The following is a 22,040-nucleotide window of genomic DNA, read 5'->3' as shown; positions in this document are numbered from 1 at the left end:
TGATATTGTATAGAAAGGTATTAGCTCTAATCTCTCAATAGGATGGGATGACAATAATAACAGCTGCTGGGAACAATCCGGTTTGACGGTCGTGCGTGGTGCAGCCAGCCTTAAGTTTTCAAGTACCTATTCAATATAACAGACACGTAAAATACTCCCTCTCACTTCAACATATGGAAACATTGCTTGCCCTTTACTAGAAATTGGTAGTAATTTTGATGAATTGATAGAAAGCAGTTAACTTCTAATGATGAGATCAATAGCAATTTACAAATAATAGAAAAGATTACTCTTCCTCTTACAGTGGCATATGAATTACAACATCAACATTCCCATACCCTCATTTTCTGAATAATTTCGGTGGGCTTAAGTTATTATACATATAATCTTATATACCAAAATACCTATTTTTTCCTAAAGTAACATTTTTCGACAGAGTGGTTGAAAATAGAAAGAACTTTACTGAACTTGTCTTTAAAATACAACTTCAAAATGTTCAGGGTTATGATTTAAGTAAATAGCGAATTATTTAATTTTAACATTCATTACATAATAATCCGCCTGAATGTAACTCAAAAAACGTCTCCTCAGTACATTTTGTATAGGAAGGACGTAAGACGCGCCCCGAGACACGCGACGCTTAAGTGGGAACGCTGCCTTACATAGTTTGTACAAAAGTATTTTCAATGGTCACTAGGTAGTTACTAAATTTACAGTCTTCTGAATAAAATTAAAATATCTTGTGTTGTTTACACAATTTTTTATTACAGTATTTGCAATTAGAATCGGCACAAGTTGTAGGAGCACAGTATAATCCTGACAAACTGAGTCACATCATTAATAGACCCCAATTAGTTTGAGATTCTCTGTCACTTTCATAAACATAAAATTGAACTGGCAAATTTTGAACCCCATCAAGAGTACACACTTGTAAAACAATAAAATATATTTCTAGCTAGTGTAGGTACAAATAAGTAGTAAAAGTACACTACACTTATGCATTAAACAACATCAAAATTTATGGACTCATCGTTCCGCTATTAATTAATCAAGTTTTTTAGATTAATCTTGTTTACAAAATTACTATTAGTAATTAAATATTAAAATTTTCTACCCAAATTAATTTTGATAAAATCGCAAATTTAGGTACTTAAGCTGCCTATTAACATACAACCCCAATTGAATTCAGTGTGAAACAAAAAATCAATCATCTACATCTAGTGTGCTGTTCCAACCTAATGTTCATTCAAGAATTTTTACTTAAAAATTACTTTTGTACTAAACCACTTTGTTACATGCTCAATCATCATCTAATTCTATTACAATTGGTTCAACATTATCAGTTGCTTTAGTATACTCTTCTTTTAGCTGTGATAATAATGAGCACTTTGGTATTTTAAGTTCATCAGCCTCATCTACCAAGTTCTTTAACTTTTGAAGTCGTCCAATGTCAGGTGCAGTTGGAAGCAAAATGTTTTTTGTTTCAGTCATCCATTTGTCAAAACTATTGACTCTAAAGTCAATAGTTTGCAACATTATATGAAGCTCATCCATGTCATATCGGTAATTTAATGTTTTCTTTCTCTAATGGACACTTGCATGCCTTTTCTGCATGGGACAGGCATGCCATGAATTTACAATCTGCACAATACACCGAGGACAAGAAACATGTTGTTTTACAAACTTCACATAATCGCTCATCATCACCTAAAAGTTCAAATGCAGTTCTGCAGACATTCTTCAGACCTTTGGTTGCCATCAACGCTCGTAAATGTCCTTCATCACGGGCAGCTTGGACAAGCTCCTTTTGTGTCTCTAAGGCAGTTTCTAAGTCCAAGCGATCACCTTCAAGTGCCATTTTGCAAATCAACTCATCATGTGAAAAGACACAGAATCTTTTCAGGTTCTTATAATGTGTTATACACTCCCTTCCAATTTTAAGCCAGTCTGGTGGAGCAAAGTTAACAGCTTCTGCAAAGTTGTAACCTTGATTGAAACCTGCATGGTAGGCTCTGGGAAAAGTGACAACAAACTCTCCTGCTTGCTGATCAGTCCTGTAGATGGGCACCCCTGCAGCCATTAGAATGTTTGGGTTCATTATTGTAACTAGTTGATGGAGTAGATCTGGCTGAGATTGGAAGAGATCAGGAGCTGCTGCCTTCATAGCTTTCTCTAAAAGCTCTGCTCCACTTCCTGGCACTCCATACCAGGTTTTAGCTTCTCCCCAATGCAGATAGTTGATAGAGTAGCTCCAGTGGTCTTCATTATGCCAGCAGAAAGCAGAAAAACACATGCCAACATACATCCATGGGACTGTCATGCCAGATATGTCAGCATTGATGAATCTCAACACAGAGCCATTTAACACTGGAAGATTGTTCAAATTCCATCCAGAATCCACATACTCTTGGTCTCCTGGATAAAGATTTAAGGAAGACTTTGTTGGAAATCCAGAGCCATGATCCATGGAATGCAAATCTGCACCATATTCCACTGTTACATCTTCTTCCACTGATGAAATAATCCGCCAAAACTCTTTCTCAGCCACAGTGGTTGGCACAAGATGTCCTGACATTCCAAAATAATCTGATTTAAATTTGTCTGCCATTTCTCCAAACTGCTGCAGAGTATATTCTCTTTCAGCTTGAGCAAATCCAAAGGCTTCAGCAGGTTTGTGGACTTCTTCTGCTATGCAACAGGGACAACGCCAATCTCCTTCTGGTACTGAGTTAAGAGGGGGTTTCAAACAGAAGGTGTGATAAGTATCTGAACAACCATTACAAATCAAAAGCAGATCATCTCTATGGTCTTTTTGGCAAATAGCACAAGTGTAAATAGCTAGAGGGTCCATCTCATATCTAGGTCTTTTTCTTGACTTGGTTATATCAAATTCCTCATCATTCAATCCAGGCATTTTAGGACCTGGACCATAGCAAGCCAGTCTTCTGAGTTCTCTATTACACTTTATTTCTTCACTCTCTGGTTTAGTCTCAATTTTAGTTACTGAAGTGTCCACATCTGATTTTATATCTGACCCTGTCTTCATCTTTTTAATACTGGTATGAGGTTTCTCATCCTCTTCTCCATCTTTAATTTTTTTTATTGATTCCAGAGATATTTCTCGAAATGTGTGAGATTTGTTTGCATCATTTTCTTCTTTTATTTCGGTTTTTTTAACAGTCTTTAATATATCAGCTTTGCTCTTTTCAAAAATATCGTAGGGCAAGAGAATTTTCTCATAATTATTTCTGAGAAAATTCATTGTGTTTGCGTTTTGACTGTATCCCATAGAATGCGCTATCTTACGCCACTTTTTCGGAGTATTGCAATTTTCAAAGCCTCCCTCTTCATCAACCCAGAATTTAAGGCAATACAAATCCAAGGTTTTGTTTTCTATCATTGGTATTTTGAGTGGAGAGCCTTGAAGATCCCAGAATTTCAAAATTTTTTCAAGAAACAAAAGTTTCAATCGCGTAATGGCTTCCAACTCGTTAACTTTCTGAATCCGTGGGACGAATTTCAATTTGTCTACATCCAATGAAAATGGTGGTTGCCATCGTGCTGGGGGCTTTATTTTGCATATTCCGGTCTTTTCCGCCACGGGCCGAATTTTGGCGATATAGCCCAGTGGATCCATAAACTCTTCAGCTGTGGGTTCAAACACGGGTGCCTCAGGCGGCGCCGTGAAAGTAAACTCGGCTGTTTTCTGCATGGCATTCTTTTGTATAATTTTGCTATCCATCTTATATATTTTCCTTGTTTGCTAGAATTTGATAGTTTATTTCGCTATTTGTCGCGTCGCAGTACACTCCACATTTCACCAAACAAAGTCTACGTGACTTCTCGCCATGTGTAAATGGCTCCTAAAATCTTTATTATCTTGCGATAATAAAAACAAATGTCCACAAATTTTTAGATACCATTAGGATGATCACACGCAAACGATTCACAACACAAAACTTGATAACGAACACGTAACCAATGCACTTTAAATTGCATTTAATTATTTCCGAGATATTGATTGCTGTCGGACAAATTTTAGTACACAAACTCTTGTGTCCGTATTCCGTAACTAACGTAACGTAACGCAATGGAAATGGAGATTCTTTATTCAATACTTTTTGCTTGCTATTGCTATACTCTTCTCTGAGTACAGCCACACCACACCCGGCTTCAAATTTGTTCATGAAGCTAGCTATCACTGTTTATTGTTATCCTTCATCTCTAACGATTAGAAGTTTGATGACTTTTACCAGAAATGAAATGTATGATTGCTTAATTATTAATATACAATACGTAAAAATATGCATAATAGCGCAGTAAACACTACGATTTAATTTTATTTAGAGTTAGGAATAGAAAAAAATGATAGCTTCTAAAACAGTTCTTATGTCATTCAACACAAACGTCACGTTGACAGTTTTGACATAAAAATATCTTTGAATACATTTGGATTTTGGTTTAGAGTTTCGGTATATTTTACGCAAGAAATGTGTGTAGTATTATAAAATACTTACATTAGAAAGTGATTACATATTAAGCACAATGCTGAACTCACTTCGACGGGCTTGCATGCCCAATGTACAACTGCAACAAGTTAGGTTAGGACACAGGGTCCGAGGTAAAGCTCCTATATTCTGCCGAACTTTAAAGGAAAGATTAGATGAATTAAATTATAAGGATGAGCTTTACACCACTCGAATTGATATCGGATTTCCTCGGCCAAAGTAAGTAGTTTGTTTTTGAAATATATAGTATTAATGTATTATAGGTTAGGTTATATATATATTTTTTATTACAGGAATTCTGCGTCAGAATTGAGAGATGCACGCATAGAACGCATGAAAAAAGTAAAAGCTGACAAAAATTTAGAGCAACTGGCTCGCAATCACCAACTAAAAGTAGATTTGAGTGAAGTAAGGAAAGATTGGCTGAACACATCAGGTCCAAATCATAAGAAACAAGTGGCTGATCATTATGGTATATTCGAACATCTGTATGGCGAAGGATACTTTGTGCCATACAAAAATCTCGAAGTACTGTATGAGTTGAAAGATTGTTCTCTGCCAGTGTATTGTGGGAATGTTATAAAGCCTGCAGAAGCTCTAAACCCTCCAACTGTTGCCTATGAGTCAGACGGGAATACTATGTGGACATTAGTTATGTCGAGCCTTGATGGTCACTTGAATGAGAATGATAAGGAATATGTGCACTGGTTGGTTGCTAATATTCCTGGCAATTTCATTGAGAAGGGTGACAGCATAGTAGAGTACTTGCAACCATTTCCCTTGAAGGGCACAGGATTCCACAGATATGCATTTGTGCTGTATAAGCAGAATGGAAGGATAACTTATGACATCCCTCAAGGTGAGAGTTAAGTATCATTTGAATTATAATGAGTTCTCTAAAATTCACGATTTTAATTTAAAGACTGTATCGTTAAATATGGAGACAACTTTGAGTAGCCGTATTTATTTGCTATTATATTTTTTTCTTATAACAAGACATGGGCTTAATAAGGCACATAATAAGGTATGTATTTTGTCCTAGAAACTCGACGTAAAGCATGTGGTTTAGACAGCATTGACTTAATCCTCCCGAGTACCAATTACGATTTCGGACAAATGCTACTAGAAAATTCACAAAGTGCGTACAAGACGACACAATTGCGAAAAAAAATTGTACAGTGCGAACCTCAACGACACATGATCCACAAAGCAGGATATCTAGACATAGTCTAGCCACTGTTATTTTTAAAAAATAAAGTTCATTATCTGTGTATGGCGGCCATTTAGAGAATATGGCATGGCGCTTACGCTAACTCCGACTTTGATGTCGAATTTAACTATCATACACTGTTTATATCGATCTGGTTTAGGCACTGTTCAAACACCATGAATGTCTATTAGACATTGGCCTATGCCTAATTTTTTTAATTTATTTTTCTCATCCTGCTTGTATCAAAAATTTACGGCAATCCGGAACGTTACTCAAAAATGCGTTTTTTTTAATTATATAAATTCACCGCATTTATTCTGCAAGTACCCAATTGAACAACCATGAAGAGGACTCTTAAAAAATATATTTTGGCAGCATATTAACCTTTGTTTGTCGAAATCGAACAAAGATTCTTTGAGATATTCTCAAATTAAGCCAGATTAGGGGTTGTCCGAACCTTATTTGCTAGACCTTAATGAAAGTACCATAAAGTCCCTAAAATAAAAAAAATATCAGACCTTCTTATATCAAATAGTACTTACCAATACCTTCAGATCATACTCTCAGACCATAATAATACAAAATTATGCACATGTCAACATTTAGACGAGGTTTGTTTTGTCCCTATAATTAACGATACAGTCCTTAATGGATGTCAACTACCTTCCTTTTGGCTGAAAAACAGTTGCATTTTATTTTTATTTATTTATGTTTCAGTGTAGAAACGAAATTTCATGTTTGTTTAAAATAACAATAAATATTTAAAGATGTATCTGACAATTTTACAGATTTATTTTAGTCATGATTTTGAACACTTTCAGTGACATCTACATCTCCACTGGCCACACGCACATTTGAGACCCGTGAATGGTACCAAAAGCACCAGGACCAGATCACCCCGGCAGGGCTTGCCTTCTACCAGACTGATTGGGACTACACCGTCAAAGAATTTTTCCACAATGTACTTGATAAGAAGGAACCAGGTAAATTTTTACTATACCTAATAGCTCCGTCCATACAGAGTGTGGCATTGTCCTTGAGCAGCAATCACCTTGTGCAACCTGCCTCGGTCAAGGCACATCTATATTAGACGCTTTCCACACTAGCACATTGCCTCGCGAAGTGCCTCACTCTGTGTAGACCTGGCTAATGGTTGTATTTATTAAGGTCCGACCGAGATCTCGGTCTCGGTCTCGGTCTCGGCATTCTCGGCCGAAAATCGGGCCGAGATCTCGGTCTCGGTTCTCGGCCGAAATGGGCCGAGATTCTCGGCAAAACCGAGACTGTGATTTTGAATTTATTGCGCACTCGCGTCCGGTTTTTAGCTACCCGTTGATTACATCGCCCGTTTGGTATCCCGATTTTAGTGATTTTGGTAGGTTCTTTATCGATATTTCTCTATAGGCTATGGCGCCTGCCGTATACTTGTTTGTCACTGACGTAGTTTATTTTGCTACGGTAGAAAAGTAAGGGGTGCGGTAGGTTTGGGTAGTTACGGAACTAAACACTAAACACGGCCCGACATGCTATTGGTTTCCTGATTAATAGGCGAATTTCCATTATGAAAACATTTTTTGGAAAAATTGCATGTTTTTCACTGTTTTATAAATTCTCGGTCTCGGTCTCGGCCGAGAATCAAATTGAATCTCGGTCTCGGTCTCGTTCTCGGCCGAGACAAAAATATCGTTCTCGGTCGGACCTTAGTATTTATTATTTGAATCAAATAGTATACTTTCTTTCCGTGAAGTAAGTATTTCTGACATAGGCATAGATATTATAAATAGTATAATCCTCATATTGTAAAGCTAAAAAACAGATTATATGTATAGTTAATAAGTTATTTTTGGCAATGCATAAGCATTCAGCCAATGTTAAAGTGTAGACCTTTTTGTGTTTAGTAAATATTGATAAAGATTATACACATATTATTTAACTTTATTTATGTTTACAGTTTATGAATACGATTTCCCGGCACCCTACATCAAGCCCCAGACATGGTACCCGAAGAAGGAGCCGTTCAACATCTACATGGACAAGTACCGTGACCCAAAGAAGATCAACAAGGAGTACTTGCTGCGTAAACTTAAGGACGAAGATCCCTTCCAGAAGCCGGCTCCTCCACTCAGGTGAATTAACACTTCCAATGCCAAGTGCTCCATTTGTACACTACTGTGTTCTACATTTTCTGTTGCCCTCATTCACAAAGTTTGTTTATAATTATTTAAACTTAATAATTAGAAGTTATAAAACCAAAGTTTGACAGTGATGCAGGGTTGAAATGAGTTGTCCCTTTCTTGACACTATCCTTTGGGCTATTTAAGGTAGCCAAAAATGAAGCATCTGTAGCGCACGCAAAAGAACGTAAAGTTCTGCTAGCTTTAATAATTTTTCGTAGCAATGCTATCCAAACGGGCTCGAGTTCGCTCAAGCGAACATCAGTTTCTCCTCTGTGACCTAGTCCAAGCGCTCTTGCCAAGGGCAGGCCTGTGCTCAGTAGTGGAATATGTATTATATGTATAATTAAGTATTATAATCAAATTTAATTGAATTCCAGGTACCCCAATGCTCACCCAATGCCGAAGGACATGCCCTCATGGCTCAAGTTACATGAGAAGAAGATTCGGCTGAAGTGGGGTAGAGTTAATGATGTCTAATGTTAAGTAAATATATTAAATAAATCGTATTGTTAGTATCTCTAATTGTTTTACTCTTAATCATACAAACCAATAAAGGCATTCCTAACCCCTAGAACGCTGATGTCAAAAATTTGCTAATGGACGTCTGCCATACCACTTTTTCACATGACACATTCGGAAAGAGAACTTTTCTTCTATGTTATGATAGCAAAGTGGCAATTTTTTGTTCGATTACTTTGTTGTCAGTATTAAATATACAGGATGGAAAGATTAGTCAGGCGAGAGTCAGGCCCTGGAGGGAAACTACTTTAAATCCTATGCTGGCTCGTTTTACTTAAAGACATTCTTTTTTTTTTAAAGAAACAAAACTGCATTAAAATTTTCTAAAATTTGCTATGAATATGGTTTAAATTGATAGTAAAATAACGTAGATTTAAGAATCACTTTCATTTTTAAGACCAAATGTTATAGAAATGTTACGAGAAATTTTATCCTGAATTATCAATGCTATTGATTAGCTTAATAAAATAGAGTAATGTTTTTTTATTTTATTTATTTAGAGTCCTGGCAGAGGCAAGCTAGTATTATAAAATAATTGAATGTAGTTTTGTTTATTTTAAAAAATAAAGGTCTTTAAGTAAAATGAGCCAGCTTAAAGATTTAAGGTAGTTTCCATCCTGGGCCCGACTTATCTTTCCATACTAGGGCACGACGATGTCAAAATTTTTAGTTAATTTTGAAATCTGTCAAAGTCAGATTAAAGTTCAATAGTTATTTGTTGTACAAGGGGGCAAAGTTGTATTTTAATCGAGTGGTTCGAGAATAGAATCCTGAACTTGAGAGTTTTTTAACACACGAGAAGTAAAATACATTTGCACCCGAGTGTAACACAAAACTCACTATAGCGAGGAAACTACAACGCAAAAATGCGTCTTATCACTGCTTCCAGTAGTTCCACAGGTGGTAAATCATCTTTATTACTAGATTCACCTACTTTTATCAATTTTAAAGCAGTTAATTTGACTTTATTCAAGGTCAAAGTACTTTACCCACTAGTGGATAAAATGCGTTTTTACCCACTGGTATTAATAGTTATTTGTTATACAAGGGGGCAAAGTTGTATTTTAACGCCGAGTGTGGAATTGAAAAAACGAGCAAGTGAAAGGATTCTATAGTTGAACCACGAGCGAAGCGAGTGGTTCGAGAATAGAATCCTGAACTTGCGAGTTTTTTAACACACGAGAAGTAAAATACATTTGCACCCGAGTGTAACACAAAACTTTTCCCCTCAATATAGCGAGGAAACTACAACGCAAAAAATGCGTTTATCACTGCTTCCAGTAGTTCCACAGGTGGTAAATCATCTTTATTACTAGATTCACCTACTCATATCAATTTTAAAGCAGTTAATTTGACTTTATTCAAGGTCAAATTACTTTACCCACTAGTGGATAAAATGCGTTTTTACCCGCTGGTATTAAAGGACAAAACACGTGTTTCCGAGCTAGTGAGGGGAAAAAAACAAAACACGTGTTTTCGAGCTAGTGACGGGAAAAATAAGTTCCTTTTGCCCAATTAAAGGTCGCAACGTAAAGGGTTTGCACTTTTTAACCGACTTCAAAAAAAGGAGCAATTTGACTGAATGTTTTTTTTTTTGTATGATAACATAATCTCAGGATTTTATTTTACAATCTCTCCCTCCTCCCACCACGCGCGACGATCTGTGGTCCTTGGTCCTTGAAGTTCATATCAAAGGGTTGAACTTGAATTTATTAAAGGGATATGGGTGTGTTAAAAGAAAAACACTATACTTTCATTCAAGTATTTAATATAAAAATAACTAGCACAATAAAACAAAATTGCCTTTAAATCTAACCAAGTAATTGTAATGATTAGAAAACTTAGGTACTTTGGAATTTCAACAGACTTTTTAAAGTGAAACTAGATTAAAAAGTTGCTAATTATATTATTATAAAACTCAAAACATGAAGTTGGTGTGAACTAAAGACTACGTAAAGGGCTTTACATAATATTATTAAATGCATACAAATACATATATTTTACGTGGAATTATTTAAGCACCACTAACCTGAGTTACCACTCCCTTAAATATAAGTTGTTTCATAATTAGTGTATCGATTATTGCTCAAGATTTGGCAGAAATCATAAAAGTTGAAGTTAATGGCAAATACATCATTCTATAACATTTATGACACTTGCACCAACAAAAATGGAGGGTTCACCTAAAGGTTAACCCACCATTTTATATGGAATTTGACAGTTGACAGTCCACTAACCCTGAGTTAAGTGGTTGGTGCAAGTGGGCCTTAATTATCAGCTTTTATTCAGTCAACACTTTCGCAACCAAGAACCCGCCTGGTAGCTGGTGAACTTTGCTCAGATGCCGGACAAGCCAACAAGAAATGGATGTCGCCAGACAAGCGGGCGGTTATAGGTAATGGTTATAGGTAATGGTTAAATAGAACATTTTTTTGTCTGGTAGTGAAAAACACTGTTAACAAAATAACTACACATATTACATTACATTGTTAACTACTTGTTACATTAGTAACAAAAAGTAATGTTACCGAAACAATAAGTATCAAAATAGAGTCATGCCATAAAAATAGTTTAGAGATCAAAGTTTATTTTCTCAAGCGTTAAAAATATTGCATTTGTAACAATTTGCTTATTAGGTTGGCGTATACGTGGATTGGAAATGTCAATATCGTATTATACATTAATCATTTGTGTGTGTGTCATACGGTTACTTTAAATAATCGAGTCCCGGAGCGTTTCAAATGCTGTATTTTTATAAATAAAAAAGTAATAAAAAGAATAGAGTATTAGAACGACATGACATTCAACCGTTTGTCTACGTCGTAACATCTATGTTCCGTTACGAGTCACGACTGACCGTAAAGTACACACAGGACAATGGATGTGTGATTTCGCTACACACAGAGAACACATTAACGTACCAAAGATTGCCGCGGAACGGACTCAATCGACGATAAACGTATCGAGAACAAGATGCCGCATCGACGGGATTCGCAGACATATTTAAAGTCATCTTTTTCGACTGACAAGGTCGACGCGCAGGAAACCACGTGGCAATATAAAAGTACAGGTCTTGAAAAGCTCCTGGGTCGGGTAGAACGGCAGGGTGATGTGTGTGTGCGTGCGCGTGCGTGCGCGCCTAGTCCAGCCCCACGTCGTCGTCCGCCGCGCCCGCGCCCGCGCCCGGTGCGCCACCGAAACCTAAACAACACAATATTTAGACTTATATTGACCGGGATATAGACCGTGATTACCTTAAAACCAAAAACCAAAAAGGTAATCACGGTCTGTATCCCGGTCAATATAAGTCTAATGAAAATAACCGTGAATCATTCAAAACTCTTAACACAATATTTATTCAATAAGCGTTACCACTAATAACTAAACAAACAGGCGCTAGGCTTAGAATAAATTTAAAAGTGGAAAATGTCTGCCTTGGGTGAGACTTGAACTCACCCAAGATTTCCCAATCCCAAGATTCTCCTTTGATCCAGAGGCTTTCAAATGAGAATAATTTAATTTGTTCTAAGATTTGCACGGCAGCGCCATCTCTCTTCGCTAGCTCGTAATCACATGTGTTGATTCAGTTAGGAGGTCGAACTAGTTTCGGTTCTACCTCAGAGATGGCGGGGGGCGCCAAGCCTTCGGTAATTGTGTCATATACTTGGAAATTTCGACCCTTGCTTTCGTGATCCGATGGCCGAGTGGTTTTACAGGCATCCGTCCGGTTAACGGAGTACGCTGGTTCGATTCCAGCTCGGAACACTTGGAGGCCTTGGTCACTTTTTCTTTGTATATGACATTTATTTAATGTTTCTAATGTGACCATATTATTATCTTGTCCCCGAAATACACTAGCACCCGTCATTATCTAACTGCATTAATTAATTAAGGCAATTATAGTCTGTCTCACGCGCGAGATGCTGTCGCATATGTATAAAATGAAAGGCCCATAATGACGTACCTCCAGCGGCAGCGCTCGAGAAGAATTTGCTCTGCAGCTTCTCAATGGCAGCGGCCACCTTAGGGTTGTTCTGGTACTTCACAAAGTTGGCCGGATTGGCCGACACGTCTTGGAACGCATTGGCTACGTCTGGGTCCTGAAAATTGGTTAAAACGGTGCACGATGTTTAAATACATAATTAAATAAACACCAGCCAGCGGAGAACCTACGACAAAAATTAAATATGAGACAGTCTTATGTTTAATTTAAGACAGTCAGGAAACAAGAGATGTCAATTTTGGATACCTACCCATTTTAGAATGTGACCTAAACACCTGTTCAGGTCAAATTCTAAAATGGGATCGTGAAATTTTCTATTAGTTTTCGCAAGCGTTCGGAAAGGTAGTAAAAAACGCTGTTCTCGCTGCCGTCTGCATTAAATATTAATTTGTATTGTCGATAGGGCGGTCTAAAAATTCGTTACTATACAGTGTTTTATTCAGTACTCAACATACAGAATTAATAGAAAGCACAAATTTGTAACCTGGATAAGCGCCATGATCTCGGGATCGCTGATCAGACTGGCGATGTCCGGCATGCCGCCGGCTTGTCCGCGAGGCACGGCGCCCGGGAAGCCCCCCGGGAAGGCCCCGGCGCCGGGGAAGCCCGGCGCGTCCTGCTGCGCCTGCGCGGCCCGCGCGCGCGCCTCCTGCGCCTTGCGGGCGCGCCGGACCTTGTCCGCGTGCTGGAAGCAAAGAGAATCACACATTGGATCGAGCTTTGGTAGATTCGTGTTCTTATAACTCTCTCTAACGTGAGTGAGCGTAATCTGCGTACTCGAGCAATGTACACATGCTCATAAGAATCACCATGGTTTTGGATTTTATTATTTTGTGTATTTTAATACTAACACCTTCGAGGGCACTAAACACTTTCTTTCACCGAAAAGCGACTGGCTAATATCAAATGACATTTCGCATATGGGTGATTCTAAGTTAAGAGGTAATACGTTGTATGGAGAGACGGCGCGAACTTTTTTGTTGTTTTTTACCTATTTGTTTATTTGTCTTAGTTAAAACTGCCAATTTGAAGTGTTTACAAAGAGGACCAGTCAATTTATTTGTTTTATCGTGTTTTATCAGCGACCAGGGGAAATACTCAGTCCAGGGGAGATACTGTTGCACAGGGGAGGATACTTTGTGACCAGGGAAGAGACAGTTGTATGAAAAATTTAGTTTTATTTTTTAAGAAATAACTCTATTTATTGTTTTTATTATAATTATTGATTATTTATACTCAGACTTTACATTTCATAACATTTTTACAGCAAGAAAAGTGATAATTCCTTAATGAGTTGACTTATTTTTCACTTCTCCATATTATCCATTAAAACAAAAATAATTTTAATGTACAATCAATAGGCAACAAGTAAACAAAAGCCTATCCTTTTAATATCAGTATTAAACCTTTTTATTAAACAGCTTCACGAAAATTTCATATGAAGTTGAATGTGAATGTGCCCTCTTTTTTTCTTAATAGTTGCGTTTTTCTGGAAAGAAAACCTTCTATCGTAAAGCTAGAATAAAAATAGGTACAACGCTAAACAAAGGTTAAGAGAAAACGGAAATAAAAATAATCAAAACTAGTACAAAAGTATCTCCCCTGGCTTTTTTGATATGCCAGGGGAGATACATTTACGATGAAAATCAAAAATAGCTGTAAAAGTGTTTCTCGTACGCAATTCATAAATAAACGTAACAATATATTCAACATTTACAGTGGATATTGTTACATATATTAGTATTTAAACAAATGATTGTGAAATAAAAGTGACCAGAGGAAAGACTGCATTCACTCAACATTTCTGTACCCAGCGAGTGCCGTGGCCGAAATAATCAACAAAACGGATGCATAGTTGCCTTACGCGCCTCTTGACGGTAACTTCACATAACACCCTGTGTATTAGACGACAGAACCTCCACAGATTAACAAATTAAACCGACTTTTGAACGAAAACTAAAAAGCCAGGGGACGAGACACGAAACACGTAGGACAAAGTTTGGAGTTCATAATTGTTGTTAAATACAGTAATATAAGAAATTCCACTCATAAAATACTGTTCCTTAGTTATTTATGTTTGTAAAATTAAGGCTATTAAAATAATAAGTGAATTTTAACAAAGTCATAATTACTTGTTGACAAATAAATTCGGTTGGGGGACAGGCCAGGGGAGAGACATTTTTCCTACATTAGAGCTGATTGTGACTAATTTACATGAATTTCTGTAATAATTTTGAGTGCCCAGGTAGAAAACATTTAGTTTTATAAAATAAATATGTTATTATGAAGTATTATCCTGAAAAAATATATTTTTTTGTCAGTGCCGTCGAAAGTACCTCTTAACTTAGAATCACCCATATAAGTTCCGAAAAACTCATTAGTACGAGCCAGGGTTCGAACCCGCGACCTCTGGATTGAAAGTCGCACGCTCTTACCGCTAGGCCACCAGCGCTTATTACTCTCAGTCATATACTATTGTCTAATAATCAAATAAATACCTCCTTCTCTTCTTTCTTGCGTTGCACCGTGAGCTTATGCTGCCTCAGTTTCTCGGCGTTAGGCTTGACTTCCTGCAGCCACTCGTTAGTTTGGTCGTCGTAGTCGATCTTCAGCGACTCGCACAGATCGTGAGATGCCTCCTCAAACTTGCCCAGCAACCTTTAAGCGTTATAAATAGAATGAGTTATAATTAGCACTTTTTGTTTATTAGAAAGCACTATCCTGCCAATAAGGATGCTTTATCCTGCCAAAGAGTTGGTTTCATTACTGTACACCTTAATTTCATCTTACCCAGTTACTAAATGCCTATATTTCAAAACGACTCAGTGTCAAATTACCCGAATCCCAGAATGCCTATTTTTTTTTTCTCAAAACACCTAATTATTAATATGGCGGAATTGTAATATGTCCATGTATTATAATGACTAAATCAATAATATATATTTTATTCACATTACCGTTAGTTCAAAACTCCCCATTTTCAAAACAACCAAAATACCTAAAATTTATAAAGTTTTGACGCTCAGACTTAACCTCCGTATACGGCTATCATGGATACTAGCGTTTTTTAGGTATTAGTCATTTTGAGACCATGACATTTTGTTTTTTCAGTATTCTCGATTTACGCTATTTTAGAATTTAGCCCTACATATCATTCGGTATTTGAATTTTTAGGCATTTCGGAAAATGGTGATTTTACGAATAAGTCATTATGATTTTTTGTCATTTTAACTTTTAAAATGACAAAAAATCTTAATTCAAAAAATTTTAATTTTTAACATTTTGTTTTTAAGTACTTACAACATCATAGCTATTTAAAAATTTGGCGAATTAGAGAATTAGGCAATATGCAATTTACCACCATAAGTTAATTGTAAACAAGTGACTGTAGCTCAATATCAACCTTCCAGCATTACAACAAGGTTCAAGGAACAAATGGGAACATACCCACACAACTCCGGGGGCGAAAGGCGAGCGGCGCTGGCAGTGCACGGAGTCTAGCCTCCGAAAGCACGAGTGCCTGATGACGGGTCTACTAATTGACTCGAAAAATTTCGCAACAGTCGCGATATAGTTAATAACTTGAATACATCCGTTTATAAATTGAAATAGATATTATACACGAAAAAAAAAACGACAAGGCCCACTGGCGGCCGAGCCGGGAATCGATCCCGGGTCTTCAGCTTACGCGGCTAACGTCTTTACCACTAGACCACCCGTTTATTTAAATATTTACAAATATGTATACCCGTTTAAAATTTGACAGGAATACTAACCTATATGCTCTGCCGCGGAATTTGTACGCGGCAGCACTGTCGCAGTTCAGTTCCAGAGCCTGTGTGCAGTCTTTGATACACGCGTTCGGTTTGTTCAGTTTGAGATACACCTGTGGCCAAATACATTGATTATTAGTATTAGTAGCTATACACACACTTTGTGTTAAGTGGTAAATAAAAAAAATATACACCGTGTTTTTTTTGTTTTCCGTTAAATTCGACATGTTATTAGGTTCGTTATCAGGACCAGACTGTATATCACTTTTAGTTAAACTCACATAAAATATTTTTTCATCGTTTTCATACATAATAAATGAATTAATTAGTGTGAGAGACCCTTAAGAATAATATTCAAGTTAGTGTTAAGTGACTGACGGCACATGTCAAAACAAATAACATTGGGAATTTGGAGTTATTAAAAAAACCGGCCAAGAGCGTGTCGGGCCACGCTCAGTGTAGGGTTCCGTAGTTTTCTCTATTTTTCTCAAAAACTACTGAACCTATCAAGTTCAAAACAATTTTCCTAGAAAGTCTTTATAAAGTTCTACTTTTGTGATTTTTTTCATATTTTTTAAACATATGGTTCAAAAGTTAGAGGGCGGGGGACGCACTTTTTTTTCCTTTAGGAGCGATTATTTCCGAAAATATTAACATTATCAAAAAATGATCTTAGTAAACCCTTATTCATTTTTAAATACCTATCCAACAATATATCACACGTTGGGGTTGGAATGAAAAAAAAATCAGCCCCCACTTTACATGTAGGGGGGGTACCCTAATAAAACATTTTTTTCCATTTTTTATTTTTGCACTTTGTTGGCGTGATTGATATACATATTGCTGCTAAATTTCAGATTTCTAGTGCTAACGGTTACTGAGATTATCCGCGGACGGACGGACGGACGGACAGACAGACATGGCGAAACTATAAGGGTTCCTAGTTGACTACGGAACCCTAAAAACTCTCGACGAATTCACCTTAAACATTAAAAACTAAATCAGAATCGATTGATTCGTTCGGGAGCTATGATGCCAGACAGACATGTCAAGCGTCAAACCTATTATTATTATAACTTATAACGTCGTTTTTGCGTTGGTGGTTAAAAACAAGAAACTTCCTTCAAAACTATAATAAAACACAACTTTCTATGAAAATCGGTCAAGTGCGAGTCGGATTTGGACATTTCCATACAAAAAGGTCATGAGCGCCTGACGACATGTCATGGCAACGTACACTAGATTTGTACTTTTCAAGATTTTGCGTATATTTTGGAAACTATAAGAGATAGAGCAAATAGACTTCAGATTTTGGTTGTCGGTGGCACAATTTTTTTGTTTTCGTATATATACACCATTTTTTGGACCTATGTGGGCAATATTATGGTCAGTGCAGTTCTAAACAGTCTTAAGCGCCTCTTTTTTAGTAGGAACTTAAGTCATTTTGGCAAATGATTAAAATTTTTAACAATTTCTGAACAGAAATGAATTTCTTTCTACCTGTCCATGGCGCTCACAAAATTTCAAAACATTTAGTAAGTACTTGCAGCGGCAGTGAGTGAAAATCTCAATTTGAGTTTTTTTTCTCTTAAGTCCGACTTACGCTTGACTGTAGATTTCTAATAGGTTTTCCTGTAATCTACAGGTAGAGGGCTATCTCGTGTATTTTTTGAAAATTTTACGCTAAGTAGTTTCGGAGATAAGGGGGGGGGAATGGTAATTTTTCTTAAATAACTTCTAAATTACCAAAATAAAAACTATAAAAAAAATATATTTGAAATGCTTATAAAATGCTCTTTCATTTGATATGTAGCACAATATAGTTCTAATAACTTTGATTTTTAATTTTCAATTTTACCCCCCAAAAGTGCCCCTTATGATTAAATTTCGTTTAATTTCATTTAATTATATTGCATGTCCGTCTTTGGGCCACAGGTTTACATACGTGTGCCAAATTTCAAGTAAATCGGTCTAGTAGTTTCGGAGAAATCGGCTGTGACAGAGGGACAGACAGACACGCGAGTGATCCTATAAGGGTTCCGTTTTTCCTCTTTGAGGTACGGAACCCTAAAAATAAAGGAATTTTTATTTTTTTAATAACTCGATATCCGTAAGAGTTAAGACGCTAGACGATAGATTCTTAGAGAAATTAATTGTTCTAAAGAACATCCCTTAAAATTAACCGAATTCAATAAAAACAAGGTGTATACATACAAAATGGCTGGGCTGATATGAAAGGGTTGATATCTACTAGAACTTCAACCTGTTTTCTACTGAAATCTAGGCACGCTATTTCTCACTGAAAATGTAACATGGTTTGCTAAGTGATAACCTCTTGATAACCAAAGTAAATAAAAGTTGAGAAATGTGTAATGGAGATACACCAACTCAGATATTAATTTAATACCTACATATTTTCAACAGAAAAAAAGTTTTTTTTTGAAACAGTCCGTACAAGCTTCACTCCTGCCCTATGAACCTTTTACACCAGTGGTGGACAAACATTTTTCATTGCATGTAAAAAATTTAAAGGAATTATAATAGGTCCAGATTTACTCCAAAAATGCATTTTTACTACAATGCTGGCCAAATCACACATTATTTTTAATGGACTAGTGGAGGGCCGGTTAAAACCATTTTGTGGGCTAGATTTGGCAGTACTTTACCCACCACTATTCTAAATCATTTTGTAAGAACAGTATTGTCTGTTCTTGACCAGAGCAATTTTAGTATTCCTACCTGTCCTCTCTTAGCAAAAAGCAAGGCACTCTGTGGGTTCAGCTGTATAGCCTCAGTGTACAACTTGATCGCTTCGTCAAAGTTCTGCTCAGAGAATGCCCTCATAGCTGCCGACCTCTTCTCGTCCGATTGGTCCCGTTCCTCATCTGTGGTCTCCTTGGACTGGTCGCCCATGACTTGAGAGTCATCTAGGACATCTGGTTCTATGACACCTAAGAAATAAAAAAGATAAGTCAAAAAAGTGGTACAAGATTTATGTTCCATCTGTACTTTTCTTAACACAGACAACTCGCTTATAACAACATTTGGCCTTATTTAGTAGAATTTGATATCTTACCTTCCATGTCCAGCTCAACATCCGACTCAGGTTCTGACTCCTCATCGGAAGAAGGTATCTTTTCGGCATTATTATTTGATGGTGGAACACTGTAAGTTCAATTTGTAGATTAAATGAAAGTGTGTTTAGTAAAACGTCCCACTTTGTCGGTTACCATTAAAGCAAGATATACTTGCATCTCTATATGAATAAACTGACATAGCGGCTTTATAGCAATTGACAAAGTGGGATGTTTTCCCGTGCACATTCACGAATAATAGTTTTTAGTTAGTTACATTTTTTGCTTGATAATTATTATAAAAAATATTATATAAAGTACAATTACATGAATATTTGCTACAATTTTTTATGTACCAATACATTTCATTTTAGCGAAAAGATGAGTAGGTACATGCTACTAGATCAACGAAATAAAAACGATCTTACTTATGATTGAACAGACCACAAGATAATATTTTAAATCTTACTTGTCTCCAGATGCTGTAAAGGGTTTTGCACCAAAAGTCGCCGCTGGTATAGTGCCGCCAAGCGATGTAATGTAATCTTTGAAGAACGTTATTTTAGGGTGATTCAAGATCTGAGGTTGGCTTTTACAAATTTCTATGAACATCTTCAGCTGACTCAGCTGCTCCTCGTTGAATGGACAACAACTCATCTTCAATCCTGTGAGTTACCGGCGAAACCAAGAAAGTATTCTGCAATGTAATGGTTTTACTTATACATATTGCTGGTTGTGCAGAGACATTATCGTAAATTTACTTCTAATTGGCCAAAGGTAACTTACGTTTGAGACGCAAAATAAAGAACTGGTTAGCTGTATTATAATGTACTTACCTAAATCGTCGCAAGAAGTTCTTGTTTGTGGATTGCAGAAAATTCCAGTGACCGGCGCAGACAAGACAAACGAAACCTGCCACAGATAATGTACTCTGCTGTCAATTACGTGCTAACAGACGGGCGTCCTGACGGTACCCTACGTCCAGTCAGTTTATTTCTTTCTCACTTTAACTGCTTCCAATCATTCTAAAATCAATCAAATTACAGTAGTCCGATACATATCTATTTTTAACCCCCGACGCAAAAACGACGGGGTGTTATAAGTTTGACGTGTCTGTCTGTCTGTCTGTCTGTCTGTCTGTCTGTCTGTCTGTCTGTCTGTCTGTCTGTTTGTCTGTGTGTGTGTCTGTCTGTGGCATCGTAGCTCTCGAACGGATGAACCGATTTTGATTTAGTTTTTTTGTTTGAAAGCTGATTTAGTCGGGAGTGTTCTTAGCCATGTTTGATGGTAATCGGTCCACTATGTCGGAGGTTATTCAAAATTTTAATTAGTTTTTTTTTTAATAAAAAAAAATTACAATGGTATGTGGCTGATTCTTAGCGGCCCGAAATGTATTACAAAAACACCTAAATACTATTTTTTTCAGCCTTCTAGCTCAAAAAATTAAGATTTTACACCCGGGTTAGATTTTTTTGAAAAAAAAAAATTATCCAAATCGGTCCAAAAAAATGTCTATATATACGAAAATATAAAATTCGTGTGGCACTATTGTGCCACCGAAAGCCCAAATCTGAAGTCCATTTTGGTCTATCTCTTATCGTTTCCGAGATATAACGTCTTGAAAGTACGAAATGTACTAAACTTCTACTATTTGTTTGTGAAATCGTTGCTATCACATTGCATCAGGCGCTCATGACTAAATTGTATGGAAGAGTCGAAATCCGACTCGCACTTGACCAATTATCGTAGAAAGTTGTGTTTCGACTTAAAACGATGAGGTGTTATAAGTTTGACGTGTCTATCTGTCTCTGTGTGTGTGTGTGTGTGTGTGTGTGTGTGTGTGTGTGTGTGTGTGTGTGTGTGTGTGTGTGTGTGTGTGTGTGTGTGTATGTGTGTGTCTGTCTGTGGCATCGCATCGTGTCGTAGCTCCTGAACGGATCTACCGATTTTGATTTATTTTTTTGTTTATAAAAGGTGAATTAGTCGAGTGTTTTTAGGGTTCCGTAGTCAACTAGGAACCCTTATAGTTTCGCCATGTCTGTCTGTCCGTCCGTCCGTCCGTCCGTCCGTCCGTCCGTCCGCGGATAATCTCAGTAACCGTTAGCACTAGAAAGCTGAAATTTGGTACCAATATGTATATTAATCACGCCAACAAAGTGCAAAAATAAAAAGTGGAAAAAAATGTTTCGTTAGGGCACCCCCCCTACATGTAAAGTGGGGGCTGATATTTTTTTTCATTCCAACCCCAACGTGTGATATATCGTTGGATAGGTATTAAGAAATGAATAAGGGTTTACTAATATCGTTTTTTGATAATATTAACAGTTTCGGAAATAATCGCTCCTAAAGGAAAAAAAAGTGCGTCCCCCCCCTCTAACTTTTGAACCATATGTTTAAAAAATATGAAAAAAATCACAAAAGTAGAACTTTATAAATACTTTCTAGGAAAATTGTTTTGAACTCGATAGGTTCAGTAGTTTTTGAGAAAAATACGGAAAACTACGGAACCCTACACTGAGCGTGGCCCGACACGCTCTTGGCCGGTTTTTATTTATATTAGCTGTAGGTGAGGGCCTTTCTTCCCGTGGGAGAAGACGACTGTGGGATGTGGGTTAAATTGTGGCGTAGGCGAGAGGCTGGCAACCTGTCACTGCAATGTCACAGTTTCGTTTTCTTTCAACCCCTTATTTGCCAACAGTGGCACTGAAACCTGAGTAGTTTCATGTGCTCTGCCTACCCCTTCATGGGACACAGGCGTGATTGTATGTATATGTAG

At 37.0% G+C, this 22,040-nt stretch overlaps 3 protein-coding genes across 4 annotated transcripts; 1 reads left to right on the top strand and 2 right to left on the bottom strand.

The window, feature by feature from the left end:
* Positions 1-1,429: 1,429 nt before the first annotated feature.
* Positions 1,430-4,140, bottom strand: LOC125228497 (lysine-specific demethylase lid-like). The gene has a single exon (XM_048133071.1). The coding sequence runs from the start codon at positions 3,740-3,742 to the stop codon at positions 1,556-1,558; it is 2,187 nt and encodes a 728-aa protein (XP_047989028.1). The 5' UTR covers positions 3,743-4,140; the 3' UTR covers positions 1,430-1,555.
* Positions 4,141-4,421: 281 nt separating this feature from the next.
* On the top strand, positions 4,422-8,412 carry LOC125228253 (39S ribosomal protein L38, mitochondrial). Its single transcript, XM_048132753.1, has 5 exons — positions 4,422-4,727; positions 4,802-5,367; positions 6,540-6,701; positions 7,670-7,844; positions 8,273-8,412. Exons 1-5 carry the CDS (start codon positions 4,546-4,548, stop codon positions 8,370-8,372), a joined length of 1,185 nt encoding a protein of 394 aa, XP_047988710.1. The 5' UTR covers positions 4,422-4,545; the 3' UTR covers positions 8,373-8,412.
* Positions 8,413-10,981: 2,569 nt separating this feature from the next.
* LOC125230472 (hsc70-interacting protein-like) lies at positions 10,982-20,188 on the bottom strand. Of its 2 annotated transcripts, none has more exons than XM_048135618.1 (9): positions 20,101-20,188; positions 19,734-19,961; positions 19,267-19,355; positions 18,930-19,141; positions 16,194-16,303; positions 14,916-15,075; positions 12,902-13,102; positions 12,379-12,514; positions 10,982-11,615 (listed from the first exon to the last, which is right to left on the bottom strand). In XM_048135618.1, the coding sequence occupies exons 2-9, from the start codon at positions 19,919-19,921 to the stop codon at positions 11,554-11,556; spliced, it is 1,158 nt and encodes a 385-aa protein (XP_047991575.1). In that variant the 5' UTR covers positions 19,922-19,961; positions 20,101-20,188; the 3' UTR covers positions 10,982-11,553. The 2 variants fall into 2 exon arrangements, with proteins under 2 accessions (XP_047991575.1, XP_047991584.1); XM_048135627.1 differs by lacking the exon at positions 20,101-20,188 and adding an exon at positions 20,051-20,073.
* Between the last annotated feature and the right edge of the window lie 1,852 nt (positions 20,189-22,040).

Source organism: Leguminivora glycinivorella, chromosome 1, assembly GCF_023078275.1.
Source record: "Leguminivora glycinivorella isolate SPB_JAAS2020 chromosome 1, LegGlyc_1.1, whole genome shotgun sequence".
NCBI classification, from domain to species: Eukaryota; Metazoa; Arthropoda; class Insecta; order Lepidoptera; family Tortricidae; genus Leguminivora; species Leguminivora glycinivorella.
Note: the sequence above shows the minus strand (reverse complement) of the source record. Positions and strands in the feature narration are given on the sequence as shown.